Below are 24,698 nucleotides of genomic sequence, written 5' to 3'. Positions count from 1 at the left end.
ACAGACTGGGTGCATGCCTAAAACAAACAGTGTTGCCAAATGTATAGTTATACTTATATAGCTGCTTTCCTGGACCCAAATTAACCCTATTCCTGGACCCAAATGAACCCTGTCCCTGGACCCAAATGAACCCTGTTCCTGGACCCAAATGAACCATATTCCTGGACTCAAATGAACCCTATTTCTGGACCCAAATGAACCCTATTCCTGGACCCAAATGAACCCTATTCCTGGACCCAAATGAACCCTGGTCCTGGACCCAAATGAACCCTGTTCCTGGACCCAAATGAACCCTGTTCCTGGACCCAAATGAACCCTGTTCCTGGACCCAAATGAACCCTGTTCCTGGACCCAAATGACCCCTATTCCTGGACCAAAAACCAATCTCAATGGATAATCTGTATTGAAAGTGCTTTTTGAAAAAGGAAACTGGAACATACGGTTGTTAAATATTTGCCCTGAGAATAGCTTCCGGATTGGGATATGACTGAGATAAGGATAAGATTGGTAGGGTGGCTTTCCTGGGTTTCTAGGGCCCCTGTGACCGGTCTAGGGTGAATTTGCTCCTAGACACTGATCTTGGGACAGTTTTTCCTTTCCCCCACTAATGGTTAAGGTTAGGATTGAGAGAGGGTAAGATGATCCTAGATCTGTACCTAAGGAAAACTTAACCCCAGAGCCCTGATGTACATGATGACCCACCTCCTCAATGAAGACATCGTAGTCAGAGTCGTCTATGTCAAATCCGTCTTCATCTTTGATCTTGCCGTCTGTGATGTAGCGCTGGCCATAGCCGCTGCTGCCAACCTCTGCTGTGCCTATGGATATGGACACTATTATGTATAGAATTAAATCGATACCGTGTACAGTACAAGTAACAATATCAGCATCATGAGACTATGATAAGAGCACAGTGAGTCACAATGTCACAGTTAGTCTGACTCTCCAGACAGATGGACAGGTGGGGGGACATAGAGTTGGAAATAGCTGCCCATGCTAACACAGGCCTTGTGGCAAGTACTCTATCCAACTCTATGGTGGGGACTTGGTCGAGTGGGCAGCAAACACACAGGGAGCCCATGGTACTGAGGGTGATGATGATGATTAGCTAATAAATGTTGGTGGATGATCCCCTTTATAGGGATTGATGATATACAGTAGTAGCCTGGTCCTAGATCAGCTTGTGCTGTTGTGTCAAAGTCATGACAAGGAGTTTACATAATAGCACAAACAGATCTGGGACCAGGCTAATACAGTAGTTGTCCCAGGTCTACCTGTCACAGTGTAGAGAGCTTGTTTCACCACATACTGGAACCTGTCCCCCAGATATACGACTGACCATGCAGACAGAGACCAGGCTGAGTCCGGCCAGACAGTAGGAAACAAAAACACCATGATGTTTAGAATCCCCAACCTAAATGTTTTATTTCACATTTAATGCTGTGTGTTTGTGTGTGTGTGTGCAGAACAAACTCAAAAGAATTACTCCTAACCATAACGTAGGAGTCAGGTAAGGTTACTACTGACCATAATATAGAAGTGAGGTAAGGTTACTACTGACCATAATGTAGGAGTGGGGTAAGGTTACTATTGACCATAATGTAGGAGTGGGGTAAGGTTACTACTGACCATAATGTAGGAGTGGGGTAAGGTTACTATTGACCATAATGTAGGAGTGGGGTAAGGTTACTACTGACCATAATGTAGGAGTGGGGTAAGGTTACTATTGACCATAATGTAGGAGTGGGGTAAGGTTACTGCTGACCATAATGTAGAAGTGAGGTAAGGTTACTACTGACCATAATGTAGGAGTGGGGTAAGGTTACTACTGACCATAATGTAGGAGAGGGGTAAGGTTACTACTGACCATAATGTAGAAGTGAGGTAAGGTTACTACTGACCATAATGTAGGAGTGGGGTAAGGTTACTACTGACCATAATGTGGGAGAGGGGTAAGGTTACTACTGACCATAATGTAGGAGTGAGGTAAGGTTACTACTGACCATAATGTAGGAGTGGGGTAAGGTTACTACTGACCATAATGTAGGAGTGAGGTAAGGTTACTATTGACCATAATGTAGGAGTGAGGTAAGGTTACTACTGACCATAATGTAGGAGTGGGGTAAGGTTACTACTGACCATAATGTAGGAGAGGGGTAAGGTTACTACTGACCATAATGTAGAAGTGAGGTAAGGTTACTACTGACCATAATGTAGGAGTGGGGTAAGGTTACTACTGACCATAATGTGGGAGAGGGGTAAGGTTACTATTGACCATAATGTAGGAGTGGGGTAAGGTTACTATTGACCATAATGTAGGAGTGGGGTAAGGTTACTATTGACCATAATATAGGAGTGGGGTAAGGTTACTATTGACCATAATGTAGGAGTGGGGTAAGGTTACTACTGACCATAATGTAGGAGTGGGGTAAGGTTACTACTGACCATAATGTAGGAGTGGGGTAAGGTTACTATTGACCATAATGTAGGAGTGGAGTAAGGTTACTACTGACTACAATGTAGGAGTGGGGTAAGGTTACTATTGACCACAATGTAGAAGTGGGGATAAAATGGGTTGTGTTAAGTAAGGAGAAAACGTTTTCAATCAGAGTGAAAACAGAGTCCTCAATGTGTTATGGTAAAGATGATTGGCATTAAAATGATCCTGCCCTCTTTATTCTTTGTTTTGTGGGAGGGAACTACAAATAAGACAGTGGGGATGTGTAACGCCCCCCTCCCTGCCTCCCTCCCCTCACGTGCCCCATGTTTTTGGTCATGCAGGGAGGTAATTTGGAGATATGGGTGCTAGTCAAGTCCTGTACAAACCCGCCCTTCCCCGCGGGGGGCAAACCTCCCCCATCCCCCCGCTCTTAATCCTGTCTGATAAGGCCAGGGCGTAACCCGATTTTCGCCCTGTGAGGGGGGGCAGGCTTGTGACGCAGTGTGTTGGGACAGCCTCTCTTAAGATGCTTCATTCAGTCCAGTTTAACCCTGTGATTGCCACCATGTGTCGGCGCGCCAGCCGTCCACCCACATGGCTCTAGGAGTTGGATTGACAGGACAACAGGCCCCACAGTCCTCCTCACAACATGGCATCAGGAACCTCTCTCTGTTCTATAAAGGGTTAAACTTGTCTCCAGTACCTATTTGGGAGTCTTACCTCCAACCTGTATTTATAACCTTATGTTTACCTAATACAGTGTGTGTGCAAACAAACAAAAAACACACTTCCATACTTGCACACGCACACACACACCAGAGTAAAGCTTACTTGCTAATGTTTGCCCATAGACTGCTAGTCTACCATGGCCCCTCTCTCCCATATAAAGACAGTACTGATCCGGAGACTCGGGGTTATCTCTGGTAGCCTCCTAAATGGCATCCTATTCTCTATATAGTGCACTACATTTGACCAGGGCCCATAGGGATCTGTCAAAAGTAGTGCACTATGTAGGGAATAGTGTGCCATTTGTGACACAGCCTCTTTCTCTCTCATGTCAATATCAATCAGCCCATAAACCTCCCTTCCCCCCCCACCACACCAATTGTAATTTACATTATAACAATAGGAAAATACAATTCTCTGGACCCGGTCTAAGTCTATCGCTTTATCTCCATAGACTTAAAGAAATGGACAGAAAACACATACGCTCTCTATGCATGCACACCTCTCTCTCCGTGTGCGCGCACACACGCACGCACGCACACATGCGCACACACACACAAACACACACACACACACACACACACACACACACACACACACACACACACACACACACACACACACACACAGTGGCGGGGCAGTTACCAGGGGTGCGGATGGGGTTGTTGATGGCGCTAGGAGGGCTCACTCCATGGACGTTGGCGGCTCGGACCACAAACTGGTACTCCGTGTCGGGGCTTAACCCTTTCAGTACCATGGAGTTGGCTTCAATGGGCTCCCTGATGTAGGTCCACTCTGTGTCCATCTCAGGCCTGTATAGAGGAGACCATTCATATAGGAATTACACTGGTGCACTGACTAAAACACTATTCAGAATATAAAACATTGAGAGAAAAAAATTATATCTCATGAAATAATGCATTTATTTATTTTTTTAAACTGGGAGGAATATGGAGTGTGCAACTTAATTCATGGTCTGTGTTAGTCTGCACCTTGTTAACGGGCGTGTTTCTCCAGCTTCATGCTCTACTTAACTAGAGGGCCACTGACTGCATAACTTCCAGGTTATCTTACAGGGTTCTCACCACGCACTGCACACCTGTCCTGCACACTTCCAGTCACAACATGGTTCACAGGTCAAAGTTGAGTCTTAACACAGATCGTCTTAACACAGAAACACAACTCATTCTCAAATGATTGGCAGGCAACACCGGGATAGTGTTTTCAGCAAATGTTCATATGAAATTGAAAATATGCTGTGGTCTAAAAATAGAAGAGATACGTATATTGATGTAGCTCCATTTAAACAACCGTTTCTACCTTTTTTCAAAGTTGCCCTTTGATATCAGAATCGGGCAACGGATCAACCCAAATCCAAGTACCTGCTTGTTCTAGCAGGCGTGAAACAGTATCTTACTCTATTGGCTGGGAACATGAGGATATTACAAATCAGACAATTGTCTTGTCAGAAGCTTGGCAGGGTGAGGTGATCAGAGTTGAACATGTACAGCTGGTACTTTTAATACTGTCCATCTCACTTTCCTCAAGTCAATGTTATTTTTTAAATCAATACTTCTCATTTTAAATGGACTGTGTGAAGAAAACGGCTGTTCAAATAGAACCACTGTGGTTTGGTAGAGTTGAGAAATCAAACTGAAACATGCATTCTAGAGTGGAACAAATCTGCAAAAAGGTATAAAAACTGTCTTCAGAGGGCTTTTCTTTTCTTTCTTATTTTTCTCCCCAATTTCATGGTATCCAATTGGTAGTTACAGTCTTGTCCCATCGCTGCAACTCCCCTACGGAGTCAGGAGAGGCGAAGGTCGAGAGCTGCGCGTCCTCCAAAACACGACCCAACCAAGTCGCACTGCTTCTTGACACAATGCCCACTTAACCCCAGAAGACAGCCGCACCAATGTGTCACAGGAAAACACAGTACACCTGGCGACCGTGTCAGCGTGCACTGCGCCCGACCCGCCACAGGAGTCGCTAGTGCGCGATGGAACCCTCCCCTAATCACTCCGAACCCTCCCCTAATCACTCCGAACCCTCCCCTAATCACTCCGAACCCTCCCCTAATCACTCCGAACCCTCCCCTAATCACTCCGAACCCTCCCCTAATCACTCCGAACCCTCCCCTAATCACTTCCGTGGCCTCCAACTGCTCTTAAACGCTAGCAAAACCAAATGCATGCTTTTCAACCGTTCGCTGCCCGCACCCGCCTGCCCGACTAGCATCACTACTCTGGACGGTTCTGACCTAGAATACGTGGACAACTACAAATACCTAGGTGTCTGGCTAGACTGTAAACTCTCCTTCCAGACTCATATCAAACATCTCCAATCCAAAATCAAATCTAGACTTACCCAAACTTACCCTCGTAAAACTGACTATCCTTCCGATCCTCGACTTCGGCGATGTCATCTACAAAATAGCTTCCAATACTCTACTCAGCAAACTGGATGCAGTCTATCACAGTGCCATCCGTTTTGTCACAAAAGCCCCTTATACCACCCACCCACTGCGACCTGTATGCTCTAGTCGGCTGGCCCTCGCTACATATTCGTCGCCAGACCCAATGGCTCCAGGTCATCTACAAGTCTATGCTAGGTAAAGCTCCGCCTTACCTCAGCTCATTGGTCACGATAACAACACCCACCCGTAGCACGCGCTCCAGCAGGTATATCTCACTGGTCATCCCCAAAGCCAACACCTCTTTGGCCGCCTTTCCTTCCAGTTCTCTGCTGCCAGTGACTGAATTGCAAAAATCGCTGAAGCTGGAGACTTACATTTCCCAAACTAACTTTAAACATCAGCTATCTGAGCAGCTAACCGATCGCTGCAGCTGTACATAGTCCATCTGTAAAAAGCCCACCCAATCTACCTACCTTATCCCCATATTGTTTTTATTTACTTTGTTGCTCTTTTGCACACCAGTATCACTACTTACACAACATCATCTGCTCATCATCATCTGCTCATCTATCACTCCAGTGTTAATCTGCTAAATTGTAATTACTTTGCTACTATGGCCTATTTATTGCCATACCTCCTCATGCCATGTGCACACACTGTATATAGACTTTCTTTTTTTTCTATTGTGTTATTGACTGTACCCTTGTTTATTCCATGTAACTCTGTGTTGTTGTTTCTGTCGCACTGCTTTGCTTTATCTTAGTCAGGTCGCAGTTGTAAATGAGAACTTGTTCTCAACTAGCTAACCTGGTTAAATAAAGGTTAAAGAAAAAAGTAGAAGACTGACTAGAAGTGTTTACCGCTAGCGTAAGCTAAATAGTCACTGTATGAACGTACCTGATGTAAGCAACAAGAAAGTGTAGAACTGGTGCACTTCCCTCACTCTCACCCTGTGTCCACGACAACGCAAGCTCTGTGTCCGATACGGCCACGACAGTGGGCTGAGTGGGAGGGGACGGAGGCATACACATCTCTGCGGATGGGAAATAACAACCCTGTCATGTGACATTTAAATGTCCCGCTGAACTCAATGTAAGATCATGCTCGATTTACAAAGTCAAATAAATTCATCCTAGAGGGGGAATTACAAGGAAGGAAACAATAAACAACAACATGACAACAGGAAGAAAATTAATATACCACAACATACTGTATACCATACATGATATTAATATACCACCACATACTGCATACCATACATGATATTAATATACCACCACACACTGTATACCATACATGATATTAATATACCACCACATACTGCATACCATACATGATATTAATATACCACCACACACTGTATACCATACATGATATTAATATACCACCACATACTGTATACCATACATGATATTAATATACCACCACACACTGTATACCATACATGATATTAATATACCACCACATACTGTATACAAATCAAATCAAATTTTATTTGTCACATACACATGGTTAGCAGATGTTAATGCGAGTGTAGCGAAATGCTTGTGCTTCTAGTTCCGACAATGCAGTAATAACCAACAAGTAATCTAACCTAACAATTCCACAACTACTACCTTATACACACAAGTGTAAAGGGATAAAGAATATGTACATAAAGATATATGAATGAGTGATGGTACAGAACGGCATAGGCAAGATGCAGTAGATGGTATAGAGTACAGTATATACATATGAGATGAGTAATGTAGGGTATGTAAACATAAAGTGGCATAGTTTAAAGTGGCTAGTGATACATGTATTACATAAAGATGGCAAGATGCAGTAGATGATATAGAGTACAGTATATACATATACATATGAGATGAGTAATGTAGGGTATGTAAACATTATATTAAGTGGCATTGTTTAAAGTGGCTAGTGGTACATTTTTACATAATTTCCATCAATTCCCATTATTAAAGTGGCTGGAGTTGAGTCAGTATGTTGGCAGCGGCCGCTAAATGTTAGTGGTGGCTGTTTAACAGTCTGATGGCCTTGAGATAGAAGCTGTTTTTCAGTCTCTCGGTCCCTGCTTTGATGCACCTGTACTGACCTCGCCTTCTGGATGATAGCGGGGTGAACAGGCAGTGGCTTGGGTGGTTGTTGTCCTTGATGATCTTTATGGCCTTCCTGTGACATTGGGTGGTGTAGGTGTCCTGGAGGGCAGGTAGTTTGCCCCCGGTGATGCGTTGTGCAGACCTCACTACCCTCTGGAGAGCCTTACGGTTGTGGGCGGAGCAGTTGCCGTACCAGGCGGTGATACAGCCCGACAGGATGCTCTCGATTGTGCATCTGTAGAAGTTTGTGAGTGCTTTTGGTGACAAGCCGAATTTATTCAGCCTCCTGAGGTTGAAGAGGCGCTGCTGCGCCTTCTTCACAACGCTGTCTGTGTGGGTGGACCAATTCAGTTTGTCCGTGATGTGTACACCGAGGAACTTAAAACTTTCCACCTTCTCCACTACTGACCCGTCGATGTGGATAGGGGGGTGCTCCCTCTGCTGTTTCCTGAAGTCCACAATCATCTCCTTTGTTTTGTTGACGTTGAGTGTGAGGTTATTTTCCTGACACCACACTCCGAGGGCCCTCACCTCCTCCCTGTAGGCCGTCTCGTCGTTGTTGGTAATCAAGCCTACCACTGTAGTGTCATCCGCAAACTTGATGATTGAGTTGGAGGCGTGCATGGCCACGCAGTCGTGGGTGAACAGGGAGTACAGGAGAGGGCTCAGAACGCACCCTTGTGGGGCCCCAGTGTTGAGGATCAGCGGGGTGGAGATGTTGTTACCTACCCTCACCACCTGGGGGCGGCCCGTCAGGAAGTCCAGGACCCAGTTGCACAGGGCGGGGTCGAGACCCAGGGTCTCGAGCTTGATGACGAGTTTAGAGGGTACTATGGTGTTAAATGCTGAGCTGTAGTGATGAACAGCATTCTCACATAGGTATTCCTCTTGTCCAGATGGGTTAGGGCAGTGTGCAGTGTGGTTGCGATTGCGTCGTCTGTGGACCTATTGGGTCGGTAAGCAAATTGGAGTGGGTCTAGGGTGTCCGGTAGGGTGGAGGTGATATGGTCCTTGACTAGTCTCTCAAAGCACTTCATGATGACGGAAGTGAGTGCTACGGGGCGGTAGTCGTTTAGCTCAGTTACCTTAGCTTTCTTGGGAACAGGAACAATGGTGGCCCTCTTGAAGCATGTGGGAACAGCAGACTGGGATAAGGATTGATTGAATATGTCCGTAAACACACCAGCCAGCTGGTCTGCGCATGCTCTGAGGACGCGGCTGGGAATGCCGTCTGGGCCTGCAGCCTTGCGAGGGTTAACACGTTTAAATGTTTTACTCACCTCGGCTGCAGTGAAGGAGAGCCCGCAGGTTTTGGTAGCGGGCCGTGTCAGTGGCACTGTATTGTCCTCAAAGCGAGCAAAAAAGTTATTTAGCCTGTCTGGAAACAAGACATCCTGGTCCGCAACGGGGCTGGTTTTCTTTTTGTAATCCGTGATTGACTGTAGACCCTGCCACATACCTCTTGTGTCTGAGCTGTTGAATTGCGACTCTATTTTGTCTCTGTACTGGGACTTAGCTTGTTTGATTGCCTTGCGGAGAGAATAGCTACACTGTTTGTATTCGGTCATGTTTCCGGTCACCTTGCCCTGGTTAAAAGCAGTGGTTCGCGCTTTCAGTTTCACGCGAATGCTGCCGTCAATCCACGGTTTCTGGTTTGGGAATGTTTTAATCGTTGCTGTGGGTACGACATCGTCAATGCACTTTCTAATGAACTCGCTCACCGAATCAGCATATTCGTCAATGTTGTTGTTGGACGCAATGCGGAACATATTCCAATCCGCGTGATCGAAGCAGTCTTGAAGCGTGGAATCAGATTGGTCGGACCAGCGTTGAACAGACCTGAGCGAGGGAGCTTGTTGTTTTAGTTTCTGTTTGTAGGCTGGAAGCAACAAAATGGAGTCGTGGTCAGCTTTTCCGAAAGGAGGGCGGGGGAGGGCCTTATATGCGTCGCGGAAGTTAGTATAACAATGATCCAAGGTTTTACCAGCCCTGGTAGCACAATCGATATGCTGATAGAATTTAGGGAGTTTTGTTTTCAGATTAGCCTTGTTAAAATCCCCAGCTACGATGAATGCAGCCTCGGGGTGTGTGGTTTCCAGTTTACAAAGAGTCAGATAAAGTTAGTTCAGGGCCATCGATGTGTCTGCTTGGGGGGGAATATATACGGCTGTGATTATAATCGAAGAGAATTCCCTTGGTAGATAATGCGGTCGACATTTGATTGTGAGGAGTTCTAGATCAGGTGAACAGAATGACTTGAGTTCCTGTATGTTGTTATGATCACACCACGTCTCGTTAATCATAAGGCATACACCCCCGCCCCTCTTCTTACCAGAAAGATGTATGTTTCTGTCGGCGCGATGCGTGAAGAAACCAGCTGGCTGCACCGACTCCGTTAGCGTCTCTTGAGTTAGCCATGTTTCCGTGAAGCAGAGAACGTTACAATCTCTGATGTCTCTCTGGAATGTTACCCTTGCTCGGATTTCATCAACCTTATTGTCAAGAGACTGGACATTGGCGAGTAGTATGCTAGGGAGTGGAGCGCGATGTGCCCGTCTCCGAAGCCTGACCAGGAGACCGCTACGTTTGCCCCTTTTACGGCGTCGCATAGGGTCGCCGGCTGGGATCAGATCCATTGTATTGGGTGGAAGGCAAAACACTGGATCCGTTTCGGGAAAGTCATATTCCTGGTTGGAACGATGGTGAGTTGACGTTGCTCTTATATTCAGTAGTTCCTCCCGACTGTATGTAATGAAACCTAAGATTACCTGGGGTACCAATGTAAGGAATAACACACATGATACCATACATGATATTAATATACCACCACATACTGTATACCATGCATGACATTAATATACCACCACATACTGTATACCATACATGATATTAATATACCACCACATACTGCATACCATACATGACATTAACATACCACAACATACTGTATACCATACATGATATTAATATACCACAACATACTGTATACCATACATGACATTAACACAGGGTTTCTTGTACTTTTTCTGCACACAACTAAAAAGTTGACACTCGAAAATTCAGGGGATCCAACTTGGAAAATGTATATTCCTTAATTACCGCTGTGTGTTCATTATTCACAAAATGTTAGGTCCCGCTGGTTATCCTTACACACAATAATGTAGAAGGAGTAAAAGCTTCTTAGTTGACACTGAAAGGTAGTGTTCTAAAAAACGAATCTTAATTTGTTTGATAAGATTACAGATTTTCTCAAGGGACCTCATTTGACTTTCAGACCCCACGTTTGGGAACCACTGCATTAACATACACATCAAATCAAATTACATTTTATTGGCCACATACACATGGTTAGCAGATGTTATTGGCCACATACACATGGTTAGCAGATGTTATTGGCCACATACACATGGTTAGCAGATGTTATTGGCCACATACACATGGTTAGCAGATGTTATTGGCCACATACACATGGTTAGCAGATGTTATTGTGAGTGTAGTGAAATGCGTATGCTTCTAGATCTGACAGTGTAGCAGTATCTAACAGGTCATATCTAACAATTCCACAACAAAACCTAATATCTAACAAATTCCACAACAAAACCTAATATCTAACAAATTCCACAACAAAACCTAATACACACAATCTAGTAAAGGAATGGGATAAGAATATATAAGTATAAAATATATGGATAAGCAGTGACAGCACACCTTAGACAGGTCTAGCTTGTAGAGTAAAAATAAAAAAATAAAAATACAGCACAGTATTGTGGTCACCTTTGCTGTCACCTCTGCTGTCACCCTTTATTACCTTGTAAAGAGGTGCTGATGTCCCTGGGCATGCTAGGTCGGCCCTCGCCTGCCCATCCATACGCACCAACACTAACTCTGTACTGGGTGGCAACTTTAAGGTTACCAATGTCCACATCCTAGGAGAAAGGGTGAGAGAGAGTGAGAGAGTGCATAGTAAGCTTGTCTGCTCTGAAACTTCCATTCACATACAGCACCAGTCAAAAGTTTGGACACACCTACTCATTCAAGGGTTATCTTTATTTTTGCTATTTTCTACATTGTAGAATAATAGTTAAGACATGAAAACTATGAAATAACACATATGGAATCATTTAGTAACTAAAAAAGTGTTAAACAAATAAAGATATATTTTAGATTCTTCAAAGTAGAATCCATACTCTTTGTCACGTCTGCTCCCGCTCTCCCCCCCCCCCTGGCGCTCGAGGGCGTCAGGTTGCCCTGCATCCCGCCTCCCTCGCTGCAGCGGGATTGACAGGCCTCTTGCCTCAGCCGGATTGTCTGGCTTCCATGCCTCAGCCGGCTCACCAGGCTCTCACGCTCCTGTCGGTTTGTTGGGCTCCCACGCCCCAACCGGCTTGCCCAGCGCCCATGTCTCGGCCGGTTCGCCCAGGTGGGACGCCGGGTGGCGCCCCAAGAAGGGGGGGTACTGTCACCTTTGCTCCCGCTCTTCTCTCTTCCCTGGTGCTTGAGGGTGCCACGCTGCCCTGCATCACGCACTCCTTCCATCAATTACGCACACCTGCCTTCCCTCGTCATGAGCATCAGCAATATTGGACTCACCTGGACTCACTTATCACCTGTTTATTTCCTCCCCTATATTTGTCAGTTCCCCAGCTCTGTTCCCCGCTGTTGCATTGTATTGTTTTTGTCTTTAGTATTAGTTTGCTGACGCTGTTCCTGTCTTGTTCCATGTCCGTTATTTATTAAATGTTTTACTCCCCATACCTGCTTTGTCTCTCCAGCGTCATTCCATTTGGCACTCTTGGCATTCTGTCAACCAGCTTCACCTGGAATGCTTTTCCAACAGTCTTGAAGGAGTTCCCACATATGCTTAGTACTTATTGGCTTCTTTTCCTCTACTCTGTGGTCCAACTCATCCCAAACCATCTCAGTTGGGTTGAGGTCGGGTGATTGTGGAGGCCAGGTCATCTGATGCAGCACTCCATCACTCTCCTTCTTGGTCAAATAGCCCTTACACAGCCTGGAGGTATGTTGGGTCATTGTCCTATTGAAAAACAAATTATAGTCCCACTAAGCGCAAACCAGATGGGATGGCGTATCGCTGCAGAATGCTGTGGTAGCCATGCTGGTTAAGTCTGCCTTGAATTCTAAATAAATCACTGACAGTGTCACCAGCAAAGCACCATCACACCTCCTCCTCCATGCTTCACGGTGGGAACCACACATTTGGAGATCATCCGTTCACCTACTCTGCGTCTCACAAAGACACGGCGGTTGGAACCAAAAATCTCCAATTTGGTCTCAATTTGGACTCAAACCAAAGGACAGATTTCCAATGTCCATTGCTCGTGCTTCTTGGCCCAAGCAAGTCTCTTCTTATTATTGGGGTCCTTTAGTAGTGGTTTCTTTGCAGCAATTTGACCATGAAGGCCTGATTCATGCAGTGTCCTCTGAACAGTTGATGTTGAGATGTGTCTGTTACTTGAACTCTGTGAAGCATTTATTTGGACTGCAATTTCTGAGGCTGGTAACTCTAATGAACTTATCCTCTGCAGCAGAGGTAACTCTGGGTCTTCCTTTCCTGTGGCGGTCCTCATGAGAGCCAGTTTCATCATAACGCTTGATGGTTTTTGCGACTGCATTTGAAGAAACTTTAAAAGTTCTTGAAATTTCCCAGATTGACTGACCTTCATGTCTTAAAGTAATGATGGACTGTAGTTTCTCTTTGCTTATTTGAGCTGTTCTTGCCATAATATGTACTTGGTCTTTTACCAAATAGGGCTATCTTCTGTATACCAACCCTACCTTATCACAACGCAACTGATTGGATCAAATGCATTAAGAAGGAAAGAAATTTCACAAATTAACTTTTAACAAGGCACACCTGTTAATTGAAATCCATTCCAGGTGACTACCTCATGAAGCTGGTTGAGAGAATGCCAAGAGTGTGCAAAGCTGTCATCAAGGCAAAGGGTTGCTACTAGAATCTCAAATATAAATATATTTTGATTTGTTCAACACTTTTTTGGTTACTACATGATTCCATATGTGTTATTTCATAGTTGTGATGTCTTCACTATTATTCTACAATGTAGAAAATAGTAAAAATAAAGAAAAACACTTGAATGAGTATGTGTGTCCAAACTTTTTACTGGTACTGTACATACAAAGGCTGTGGATAAGATTACATTAGACAACAATTATGTAACTTTAAAGTTTTACACTCAAATATGTTTGGCACAAGTAGCACAGTTCTGTCTGAATAATACTTACAAAACTTGCTTGTCCATCCAATTGCCCCTAAGAGAGAATAAGAGCCAAAATAATAAATAAGTAATTATGTTGGATTAAGTAGGATAAAACAGTCAACTATTTGTTTTCCAAGAAACATTATGTGACCTACTCAAAACGGATAAAAAAACGTATACTTTTAAAGGATTTCCACCAGATGCCTAATCATCTACTTCTATCACCCATTTATTTGTTCAATTACTGTAAGGACACGTCCATACTGTTAGAGTTACTTTAAGGACACATCCATACTGTTACTGTAAGGACATGTCCATACCATTAAGGTTACTGTAAGGACACGTCCACCATACTGTTACTGTAAGGACACGTCCATACCATTAAGGTTACTGTAAGGACAAGTCCATACTGTTACTGTAAGGACACGTCCACCATACTGTTACTGTAAGGACACATCCATACTGTTATGGTTACTATAAGGACACGTCCATACTGTTACTGTAAGGACAAGTCCACCATACTGTTACTGTAAGGACACGTCCATACCATTAAGGTTACTGTAAGGACACATCCATACGGTTAGAGTTACTGTAAGGACACATCCATACTGTTAGAGTTACTGTAAGGGTATGTCCACACTGTTATGGTTACTGTAAGGACACATCCATACTGTTACTGTAAGGACCCATCCATACTGTTATGGTTACTGTAAGGACATGTCCATACCGTTAAGGTTACTGTAAGGACACATCCATACTGTTACTGTAAGGACACATCCATACTGTTATGGTTACTGTAAGGACACATCCATACTGTTACTGTAAGGACACGGGCATACTGTTACTGTAAGGACACATCCATACTGTTAGAGTTACTGTAAGGGTATGTCCACACTGTTATGGTTACTGTAAGGACACATCCATACTGTTACTGTAAGGACCCATCCATACTGTTACTGTAAGGACACATCCATACTGTTAGAGTTACTGTAAGGGTATGTCCACACTGTTATGGTTACTGTAAGGACACATCCATACTGTTACTGTAAGGACCCATCCATACTGTTATGGTTACTGTAAGGACATGTCCATACCGTTAAGGTTACTGTAAGGACACATCCATACTGTTACTGTAAGGACACATCCATACTGTTACTGTAAGGACACATCCATACTGTTAGAGTTACTGTAAGGGTATGTCCACACTGTTATGGTTACTGTAAGGACACATCCATACTGTTACTGTAAGGACCCATCCATACTGTTATGGTTACTGTAAGGACATGTCCATACCGTTAAGGTTACTGTAAGGACACATCCATACTGTTACTGTAAGGACATGTCCATACCGTTATGGTTACTGTAAGGACACATCCATACTGTTACTGTAAGGACACGGGCATACTGTTAAGGTTACTGTAAGGGTATGTCCACACTGTTAGAGTTACTGTAAGGGTATGTCCACACTGTTATGGTTACTGTAAGGACACATCCATACTGTTAGAGTTACTGTAAGGGTATGTCCACACTGTTATGGTTACTGTAAGGACACATCCATACTGTTACTGTAAGGACACATCCATACTGTTAGAGTTACTGTAAGGACACATCCATACTGTTATGGTTACTGTAAGGACACATCCATACTGTTATGGTTACTGTAAGGACACATCCATACTGTTACTGTAAGGACACATCCATACTGTTATGGTTACTGTAAGGTCACGTCCATACATATACAGCTAACAGTATCACTGCCATCACTCTGAGGAGAGGACACGTTACTTACGGTGGTCAGCATGTCCAGACTGAGAGGCACCTCCAGCGTCACGGCAGTACTCACTGGCCGACTGTTCCTCATCTCTGTGTAGAACACCTGACAAACACACACATACACACGAACGCACACACACACACACACGCACACACACACAGCCTGGGTTCAAGACTGTGCAGTATACTATCGTCAGGCTTAGAAAATGTACAAGGTGGCAACAAGGTGAAGTGCCCTTCTGTGAAGTGGAGAGAATGGTAAGTGGGATAGTGTATGGCAGAGGGTGTGTGTGTGTGTGTGTGTGTGTGTGTGTGTGTGTGTGTGTGTGTGTGTGTGTGTGTGTGTGTGTGTGTGTGTGTGTGTGTGTGTGTGTGTGTGTGTGTGTGTGTGTGTGTGTGTGTGTGTGTGTGTGTGCACATGAATGGTATGTATGCAGGTGTGTGTGTCCATGTGCTTGTGTGTGTGTGTGTTTGTGTGTGTGTGTGTGTGTGTTTGTTTGTGTGTGTGTACGTGTTTCTTATTGTACTGGGTCCAGTACAATAAGCTTCCCGTTATGTGAATGAGGAGCAGAAATATAATCCTGTCCTCTCTTTATGTGAATGAGAAGCAGAAATATAATCCTGTCCTCTCTTTATGTGAATGAGAAGCAGAAATATAATCCTGTCCTCTCTTTATGTGAATGAGAAGCAGAAATATAATCCTGTCCTCTCTTTATGTGAATGAGGAGCAGAAATATAATCCTGTCCTCTCTTTATGTGAATGAGAAGCAGAAATATAATCCTGTCCTCTCTTTGTGTGAATGAGGAGCAGAAATATAATCCTGTCCTCTCTTTATGTGAATGAGAAGCAGAAATATAATCCTGTCCTCTCTTTATGTGAATGAGGAGCAGAAATAGTATCCTCTCTTCTCTTTATGTGAATGAGAAGCAGAAATATAATCCTGTCCTCTCTTTATGTGAATGAGGAGCAGAAATATAATCCTGTCCTCTCTTTATGTGAATGAGGAGCAGAAATATAATCCTGTCCTCTCTTTATGTGAATGAGGAGCAGAAATATAATCCTGTCTTCTCTTTATGTGAATGAGGAGCAGAAATATAATCCTGTCCTCTCTTTATGTGAATGAGGAGCAGAAATATAATCCTGTCCTCTCTTTATGTGAATGAGAAGCAGAAATATAATCCTGTCTTCTCTTTATGTGAATGAGGAGCAGAAATATAATCCTGTCCTCTCTTTATGTGAATGAGGAGCAGAAATATAATCCTGTCCTCTCTTTATGTGAATGAGGAGCAGAAATATAATCCTGTCCTCTCTTTATGTGAATGAGGAGCAGAAATATAATCCTGTCCTCTCTTTATGTGAATGAGGAGCAGAAATATAATCCTGTCCTCTCTTTATGTGAATGAGAAGCAGAAATATAATCCTGTCTTCTCTTTATGTGAATGAGGAGCAGAAATATAATCCTGTCCTCTCTTTATGTGAATGAGGAGCAGAAATATAATCCTGTCCTCTCTTTATGTGAATGAGAAGCAGAAATATAATCCTGTCCTCTCTTTCTGTGAATGAGAAGCAGAAATATAATCCTGTCTTCTCTTTATGTGAATGAGGAGCAGAAATATAATCCTGTCTTCTCTTTATGTGAATGAGAAGCAGAAATATAATCCTGTCCTCTCTTTATGTGAATGAGAAGCAGAAATATAATCCTGTCTTCTCTTTCTGTGAATGAGAAGCAGAAATATAATCCTGTCTTCTCGTTATGTGAATGAGGAGCAGAAATATAATCCTGTCTTCTCTTTATGTGAATGAGAAGCAGAAATATAATCCTGTCCTCTCTTTATGTGAATGAGAAGCAGAAATATAATCCTGTCCTCTCTTTATGTGAATGAGAAGCGGAAATATAATCCTGTCCTCTCTTTCTGTGAATGAGAAGCAGAAATATAATCCTGTCTTCTCGTTATGTGAATGAGAAGCAGAAATATAATCCTGTCCTCTCTTTATGTGAATGAGGAGCAGAAATATAATCCTGTCCTCTCGTTATGTGAATGAGAAGCAGAAATATAATCCTGTCCTCTCTTTATGTGAATGAGGAGCAGAAATAGTATCCTCTCTTCTCTTTATGTGAATGAGAAGCAGAAATATAATCCTGTCCTGTCTTTATGTGAATGAGAAGCAGAAATATAATCCTGTCCTCTCTTTATGTGAATGAGAAGCAGAAATATAATCCTGTCTTCTCTTTGAATGAGAAGCAGAAATATAATCCTGTCTTCTCTTTATGTGAATGAGGAGCAGAAATAGTATCCTCTCTTCTCCTTATGTGAATGAGGAGCAGAAATAGTATCCTCTCTTCTCTTTATGTGAATGAGGAGCAGAAATATAATCCTGTCCTCTCTTTATGTGAATGAGGAGCAGAATTAGTATCCTCTCTTCTCTTTATGTGAATGAGGAGCAGACATATAATCCTGTCCTCTCTTTATGTGAATGAGGAGCAGAAATATAATCCTGTCTTCTCTTTATGTGAATGAGGAGCAGAAATATAATCCTGTCTTCTCTTTATGTGAATAAGAAGCAGAAATATAATCCTGTCTTCTCTTTGAATGAGAAGCAGAAATATAATCCTGTCTTCTCTTTATGTGAATGAGGAGCAGAAATAGTATCCTCTCTTCTCTTTATGTGAATGAGGAGCAGAAACAGTATCCTCTCTTCTCTTTATGTCAGTTTGAGAGGAGAAACAGGAGCATCAATGCTTCTTGATCCACGATGGTAATGAGGCCTTAGCTGACGTTCACCACAAGGTCATCAGACTGCTGTCAAATAAGAAACACGGTCTGTCCCAAATGGCACACTATTCCCTACTTAGTGTACTACTTTGAGTAGTGATGGGGGGAAACATCGATACAGTTACATATCGCAATGTTAAGTGTTGATTTGTAAAAAATCTATATACACACTGAACACACAGATCCATAGATTAGGGCCTAATGAATTTATTTTAATTGACTGAATCCCTTATATGAACTTTAACTCAGTAAAATCTTTGAAATTGTTGCATGTTGGTTTATATTTTTGTTCAGTATATGTACAGTTAATTCAGAAAGTATTCAAATCCCTTGACTTTTTCCACATTTTGTTACGTTACAGCCTTATTCTAAAATGGATTAAATCGTTTTTTTCCCTCATCAATCTACACACAATACCCCATAATGACAAAGCAAAAACAGGTTTTAAGAAATGTTTGCTAATTTATAAAAAACTGAAAAATGACATTTACATAAAAATTCAGACCCTTTACTCGTACTTTGTTGAAGCACCTTTGGCAGCGATTACAGCCTTGAGTCTTCTTGGGTATGACGCTACAAGCTTGACAGACCTGTATTTGCGGAGTTTCTCCCATTCTTCTCTGCAGATCCTCCCAAGCTCTGTCAGGTTGGATGGGGAGCGTTGCTGCACAGCTATTTTCAGGTCTCTCCAGAGATGTTCTATCATGTTCAAGTACAGGCTCTGGCTGGGCCACTCAAGGACATTCAGAGACTTGTGCCGAAGCCTCTCCTGCATTGTCTTGGCTGTGTGTTTAGGGTCATTGTCCTGTTGGAAGGTGAACCTTCACCCCAGTCTGAGGTCCTGAGTGCTCTGGAGTAGGTTTTCATCAAGGATTTCTCTGTACTTTGCTCCGTTCATCTTTGCCTCGACCCTGACTAGCTACCAGTCCCTGCCACTGAAAAACACCCCACAGCATGATGCTGCCACCACCGTGCTTCACCATTCGGATGGTGCCAGGTTTCCTCCAGACGTGACGCTTGGCATTCAGGACAAAGAGTTCAATCTTTGTTTCATCAGACCAGACAATCTTGTTTCTCATGATCTGAGAGTCTTTGGGTGCCTTTTGGCAAACTCCAAGCGGACTGTCATGGGCCTTTTACTGGGAAGTGTGTTCCGTCTGGCCACTCTACCATAAAGGCCTGATTGGTGGAGTGCTGCAGAGATGGTTGTCCTTCTGGAAGAGTCTCCCATCTCCACAGAGGACCTCTAGAGCTCTGTCAGAGTGACCATCGGGTTCTTGGTCACCTCCCTGACCAAGGCCCTTCTCCCCTGATTGCTCAGTTTGCCCGGGCGGCCAGCTCTAGGATGAGTCTTGGTTGTTCCAAACTTATGCCACTGTGTTCTTGGGGACTTCAATGCTGCAGACATGTTTTTGGTACCCTTCCCCAGATCTGTGCCTCAAAAGAATCCTCTCTCGGAGCTTTACGGACAATTCCTTTGACCTCACGGCTTGGTTTTTGCTCTGACATGCACTGCCAACTGTGGGTCCTTATATAGATAGGTGTGTGCCTTTACAAATCATGTCCAATCAATAGAATTTATCACAGGTGGACTCCAATCAAGTTGTAGAAAAATCTCAAGTATGATCAATGGAAACAGGATGTACCTGAGCTCAATTTGAGTCTCAGGGTCTAAATACTTATTATTATTAAGTTTTTGTCAATTTTATAAAATTTCTCAAAACTTGTTTTTGCTTTGTCATTATGAGGTATTGTGTGTAGATTGCTGAGGAATTTTTATTTATTTAATCAATTTTAGAATAATAAAAAGTTAAGGGGTCTGATGACTTTCCCAAAGGCACTGTAAATATATATTTTTTGCTAGGTAGCGTTAGCAAGTGCTAGTAGGCTATACCTACACCTAAACTATATGTTTGATCCTGTAGCATGTTTTCCATCTTCAATAGTGGGCCAATATGTCTTTTATTTCCATGACTTCTCCATGACTAATCAAAACTCATGTTCTCATGTTCTCTCTGCAGCAGACATGCACCACCGTGCTTATTATGGAAAGGGGGATACCTAGTCAGTTGTACAACTGAATGCATTCAACTGAAATGTGTCTTCCGCATTTAACCCAACCCCTCTGAATCAGAGAGGTGCGGGGGGCTGCCTTAATCGACATCCACGTTTTCGGCGCCCGGGGAACAGTTGGTTAACTGCCTTTTCCCGTATAGAATCATGAGAATCGCAATACATATCGTATCGGTACCTAAGTATCGTGAGGTCCCGGGCAATTCCCAGCCCTACTTTTGACCAGGGCCCAGAGGGCTCTGGTCCAAAGTAGTGCACTATAAAGGGAATAGAGCTCTGGTCCAAAGTAGTGCACTATAAAGGGAATAGGGCTCTGGTCCAAAGTAGTGCACTATAAAGGGAATAGGGCTCTGGTCCAAAGTAGTGCACTATAAAGGGAATAGAGCTCTGGTCCAAAGTAGTGCACTATAAAGGGAATAGGGCTCTGGTCCAAAGTAGTGCACTATAAAGGGAATAGGGCTCTGGTCCAAAGTAGTGCACTATAAAGGGAATAGAGCTCTGGTCCAAAGTAGTGCACTATAAAGGGAATAGGGCTCTGGTCCAAAGTAGTGCACTATAAAGGGAATAGGGCTCTGGTCCAAAGTAGTGCACTATAAAGGGAATAGGGCTCTGGTCCAAAGTAGTGCACTATAAAGGGAATAGGATGCCATTTGGGATGCTACCATTCACACAGTTGCAGATAGAGACAGTTATGCTTGACCTCATGTCATGTAACATTAAACAAATAAGTCTGCTTGAAAACATCCATCTGTTATGGGTAGGGAACTGCACACCACGTTCCATGTACTGTGCATGGTCACGTTCCAGACCCACTACATTGCTGTCGATTTGATGCGGGTATCAGATTGCAATATCATATGATGTGCTCGGCTGATATGTTAAACCAGGCACTGTGAGATGTGACAGACGACTGCAAAGTGGTCGGCCTGAAACGTGACCACTGTGTTGGTGCATGTAAGCCAATTGTTACCTTGTAGCCTGTGATGGTGCTAACATGACGCCGCGGCATCTTCCATCGCACACTGACGGCTGTGCAGTTCACCATCTCCAACTGGATGTCCAATGGAGGGCTGAGGCGCTCTGTATGGGCCAGGAAATGATGTCATCACAATGGGTCAAAGTGAAAAGGCAGTGGGACTCATTTCAGGTTACAGGTCAATCACAATCCAAGAAGCAACAAGTAAGAGTGATCTACAACCAATATGTAATCATAAATACAGTACAAATACTGTCCCTCTGTGAATGAGTTCGCGAGGCAAAACGCACACATGTTGTTATAAAAATGATGTGTTTGACTGCCGCAACAGATACACTGCTAATATTTGACATGACAATGCATCTGCAGACTACCAGAATTTTCAGAAGACCTAATGAATCTCTTCATATAATGCCCTTCTGAGTAAGCACCCATAGAATAAAGCTCTGATGCAAGTCCGGGGTGTGGAAGTGACCAAAATAATGGTGTCATTCCACACCCCAGACTTCCGAGGTGATTTAATTTATATTTCAGACAGCACCTTTAATAAGGCTTATTGGATGATGACACAAAAGATGCATTCGCTCTGCCATGGCTAATAATCACAATCAGACCCATTCTTCATGGTAAATTCCTTGTGATGCTGATGGTCTCATTGGTCTTTGCCTAATTATTTTCCCTGATGTGAAAGTGTGGAGAGTTAACACTTGTGTCATCAGTATGGCTCCTGAAGAGGACACATAACTTGGTACCCTTTCTGTCTGAATGGATCTCTGAAATGGCATCCTATTCCCTATATAGTGCACTACTTTTGACCATTGCCCATGGGTAGTGCACTATGTAGGGAATAGGGTGCCATTTGGGATACAGCCAGACCCAGGCAGCCAGAATAAAACACTACATAGTAGATACATGTACCAAAACTTCCACTATGACTCACTTGCTGGAACCTAATGTCAGCACTGCACTTAAACAGACCGTTCCAGAGCAGTGAGAGGAGAGGAGGGGAGGGGAGAGGAGAAGAGGGGAGGGGAGGTGGAGAGGAGAAGAGGGGAGGTGGAGAGGAGGGGAGGGGAGAGGAGAGGAGGGGAGAGGAGAAGAGGGCCAAGCAAGGACATATTTCCACTGGGGTAAATGTCTGATAGGGAGCAGACCTCCATGGCCAAATGGAAAGGACATGTAGGGAGCCTGCACTGCTCTCTGAGCAGAAAATGCCGCATGTGAAGTTGACTTGTTCCTGTCCCCAGGTGCACTCGAGTAGGTCATGTAGAACTGATTCTTAGAATCAAATTTAATAGAATTGAAATTATAGAATAGAATAGAATGCTCATGGATCTCCAAGCAGACAGTACATGATGTGATAATGTGGGGGTCTGCAGTAAGATGTAGTGGTTTAGGATAGTTTTTAGGATGTTACAAAGCATTTCCCCGGTACGTTACACCAAGACTATGCAGCGTCTAGGATTAAAAAAAAGCCCCTTGTTGTCACACAAGAGTTTGTCAATCATAATTTTTTCCCCCTTTCCTCAAGCTACTATGTTTTTCTGAAGAAGACAAAAAGGCAACTTTGCAAGACTTTAAGGCAGGGTTCCCCAACTAGCCTTTTTAAAGAGGGTTCCCCAACTGGCCTTTAAGGCAGGGTTACCCAACTGGCCTTTAAAGCAGGGTTACCCAACTGGCCTTTAAGGCAGGGTTCCCCAACTAGCCTTTAGAGCAGGGTTCCCCAACTGGCCTTTAAGGCAGGGTTCCCCAACTAGCCTTTTTAAAGAGGGTTCCCCAACTGGCCTTTAAGGCAGGGTTCCCCAACTGGCCTTTAAGGCAGGGTTCCCCAACTGGCTTTTAAGGCAGGGTTCCCCAACTGGCCTTTAAGGCAGGGTTCCCCAACTGGCCTTTAAGGCAGGGTTCCCCAACTGGCTTTTAAGGCAGGGTTCCCCAACTGGCCTTTAAGGCAGGGTTCCCCAACTGGCTTTTAAGGCAGGGTTCCCCAACTGGCTTTTAAGGCAGGGTTCCCCAACTGGCCTTTAAAGCAGGGTTCCCCAACTGGCTTTTAAGGCAGGGTTCCCCAACTGGCCTTTAAGGCAGGGTTCCCCAACTGGCTTTTAAGGCAGGGTTCCCCAACTGGCCTTTAAAGCAGGGTTCCCCAACTGGCTTTTAAGGCAGGGTTCCCCAACTGGCCTTTAAGGCAGGGTTCCCCAACTGGCTTTTAAGGCAGGGTTCCCCAACTGGCTTTTAAGGCAGGGTTCCCCAACTGGCCTTTAAAGCAGGGTTCCCCAACTGGCTTTTAAGGCAGGGTTCCCCAACTGGCTTTTAAGGCAGGGTTCCCCAACTGGCCTTTAAAGCAGGGTTCCCCAACTGGCTTTTAAGGCAGGGTTCCCCAACTGGCCTTTAAGTCAGGGTTCCCCAACTGGCTTTTAAGGCAGGGTTCCCCAACTGGCTTTTAAGGCAGGGTTCCCCAACTGGCCTTTAAGGCAGGGTTCCCCAACTGGCCTTTAAGGCAGGGTTCCCCAACTGGCTTTTAAGGCAGGGTTCCCCAACTGGCCTTTAAGGCAGGGTTCCCCAACTGGCTTTTAAGGCAGGGTTCCCCAACTGGCTTTTAAGGCAGGGTTCCCCAACTGGCCTTTAAAGCAGGGTTCCCCAACTGGCTTTTAAGGCAGGGTTCCCCAACTGGCCTTTAAGGCAGGGTTCCCCAACTGGCTTTTAAGGCAGGGTTCCCCAACTGGCCTTTAAAGCAGGGTTCCCCAACTGGCTTTTAAGGCAGGGTTCCCCAACTGGCCTTTAAGGCAGGGTTCCCCAACTGGCTTTTAAGGCAGGGTTCCCCAACTGGCTTTTAAGGCAGGGTTCCCCAACTGGCCTTTAAAGCAGGGTTCCCCAACTGGCTTTTAAGGCAGGGTTCCCCAACTGGCTTTTAAGGCAGGGTTCCCCAACTGGCCTTTAAAGCAGGGTTCCCCAACTGGCTTTTAAGGCAGGGTTCCCCAACTGGCCTTTAAGTCAGGGTTCCCCAACTGGCTTTTAAGGCAGGGTTCCCCAACTGGCTTTTAAGGCAGGGTTCCCCAACTGGCCTTTAAAGCAGGGTTCCCCAACTGGCTTTTAAGGCAGGGTTCCCCAACTGGCCTTTAAGGCAGGGTTCCCCAACTGGCCTTTAAGGCAGGGTTCCCCAACTGGCTTTTAAGGCAGGGTTCCC

At 44.2% G+C, this 24,698-nt stretch overlaps 1 protein-coding gene across 1 annotated transcript in view; it reads right to left on the bottom strand.

The window, feature by feature from the left end:
- Positions 1 to 24,698, bottom strand: part of LOC120050245 (pikachurin) — a 55,872-nt gene that overhangs the window by 21,215 nt on the left and 9,959 nt on the right. The window contains exons 2-7 of the mRNA XM_038996840.1: positions 21,512 to 21,621; positions 15,710 to 15,796; positions 11,490 to 11,607; positions 6,480 to 6,615; positions 3,812 to 3,978; positions 703 to 818 (exon numbers count right to left, since the gene is read on the bottom strand). Coding sequence (XP_038852768.1) covers positions 703 to 818; positions 3,812 to 3,978; positions 6,480 to 6,615; positions 11,490 to 11,607; positions 15,710 to 15,796; positions 21,512 to 21,621 — 734 coding nt within the window. The remainder of the gene's footprint in view (positions 1 to 702; positions 819 to 3,811; positions 3,979 to 6,479; positions 6,616 to 11,489; positions 11,608 to 15,709; positions 15,797 to 21,511; positions 21,622 to 24,698) is intronic.

Source organism: Salvelinus namaycush, chromosome 1 (genome assembly GCF_016432855.1).
Source record: "Salvelinus namaycush isolate Seneca chromosome 1, SaNama_1.0, whole genome shotgun sequence".
NCBI classification, from domain to species: Eukaryota; Metazoa; Chordata; class Actinopteri; order Salmoniformes; family Salmonidae; genus Salvelinus; species Salvelinus namaycush.
Note: the sequence above shows the minus strand (reverse complement) of the source record. Positions and strands in the feature narration are given on the sequence as shown.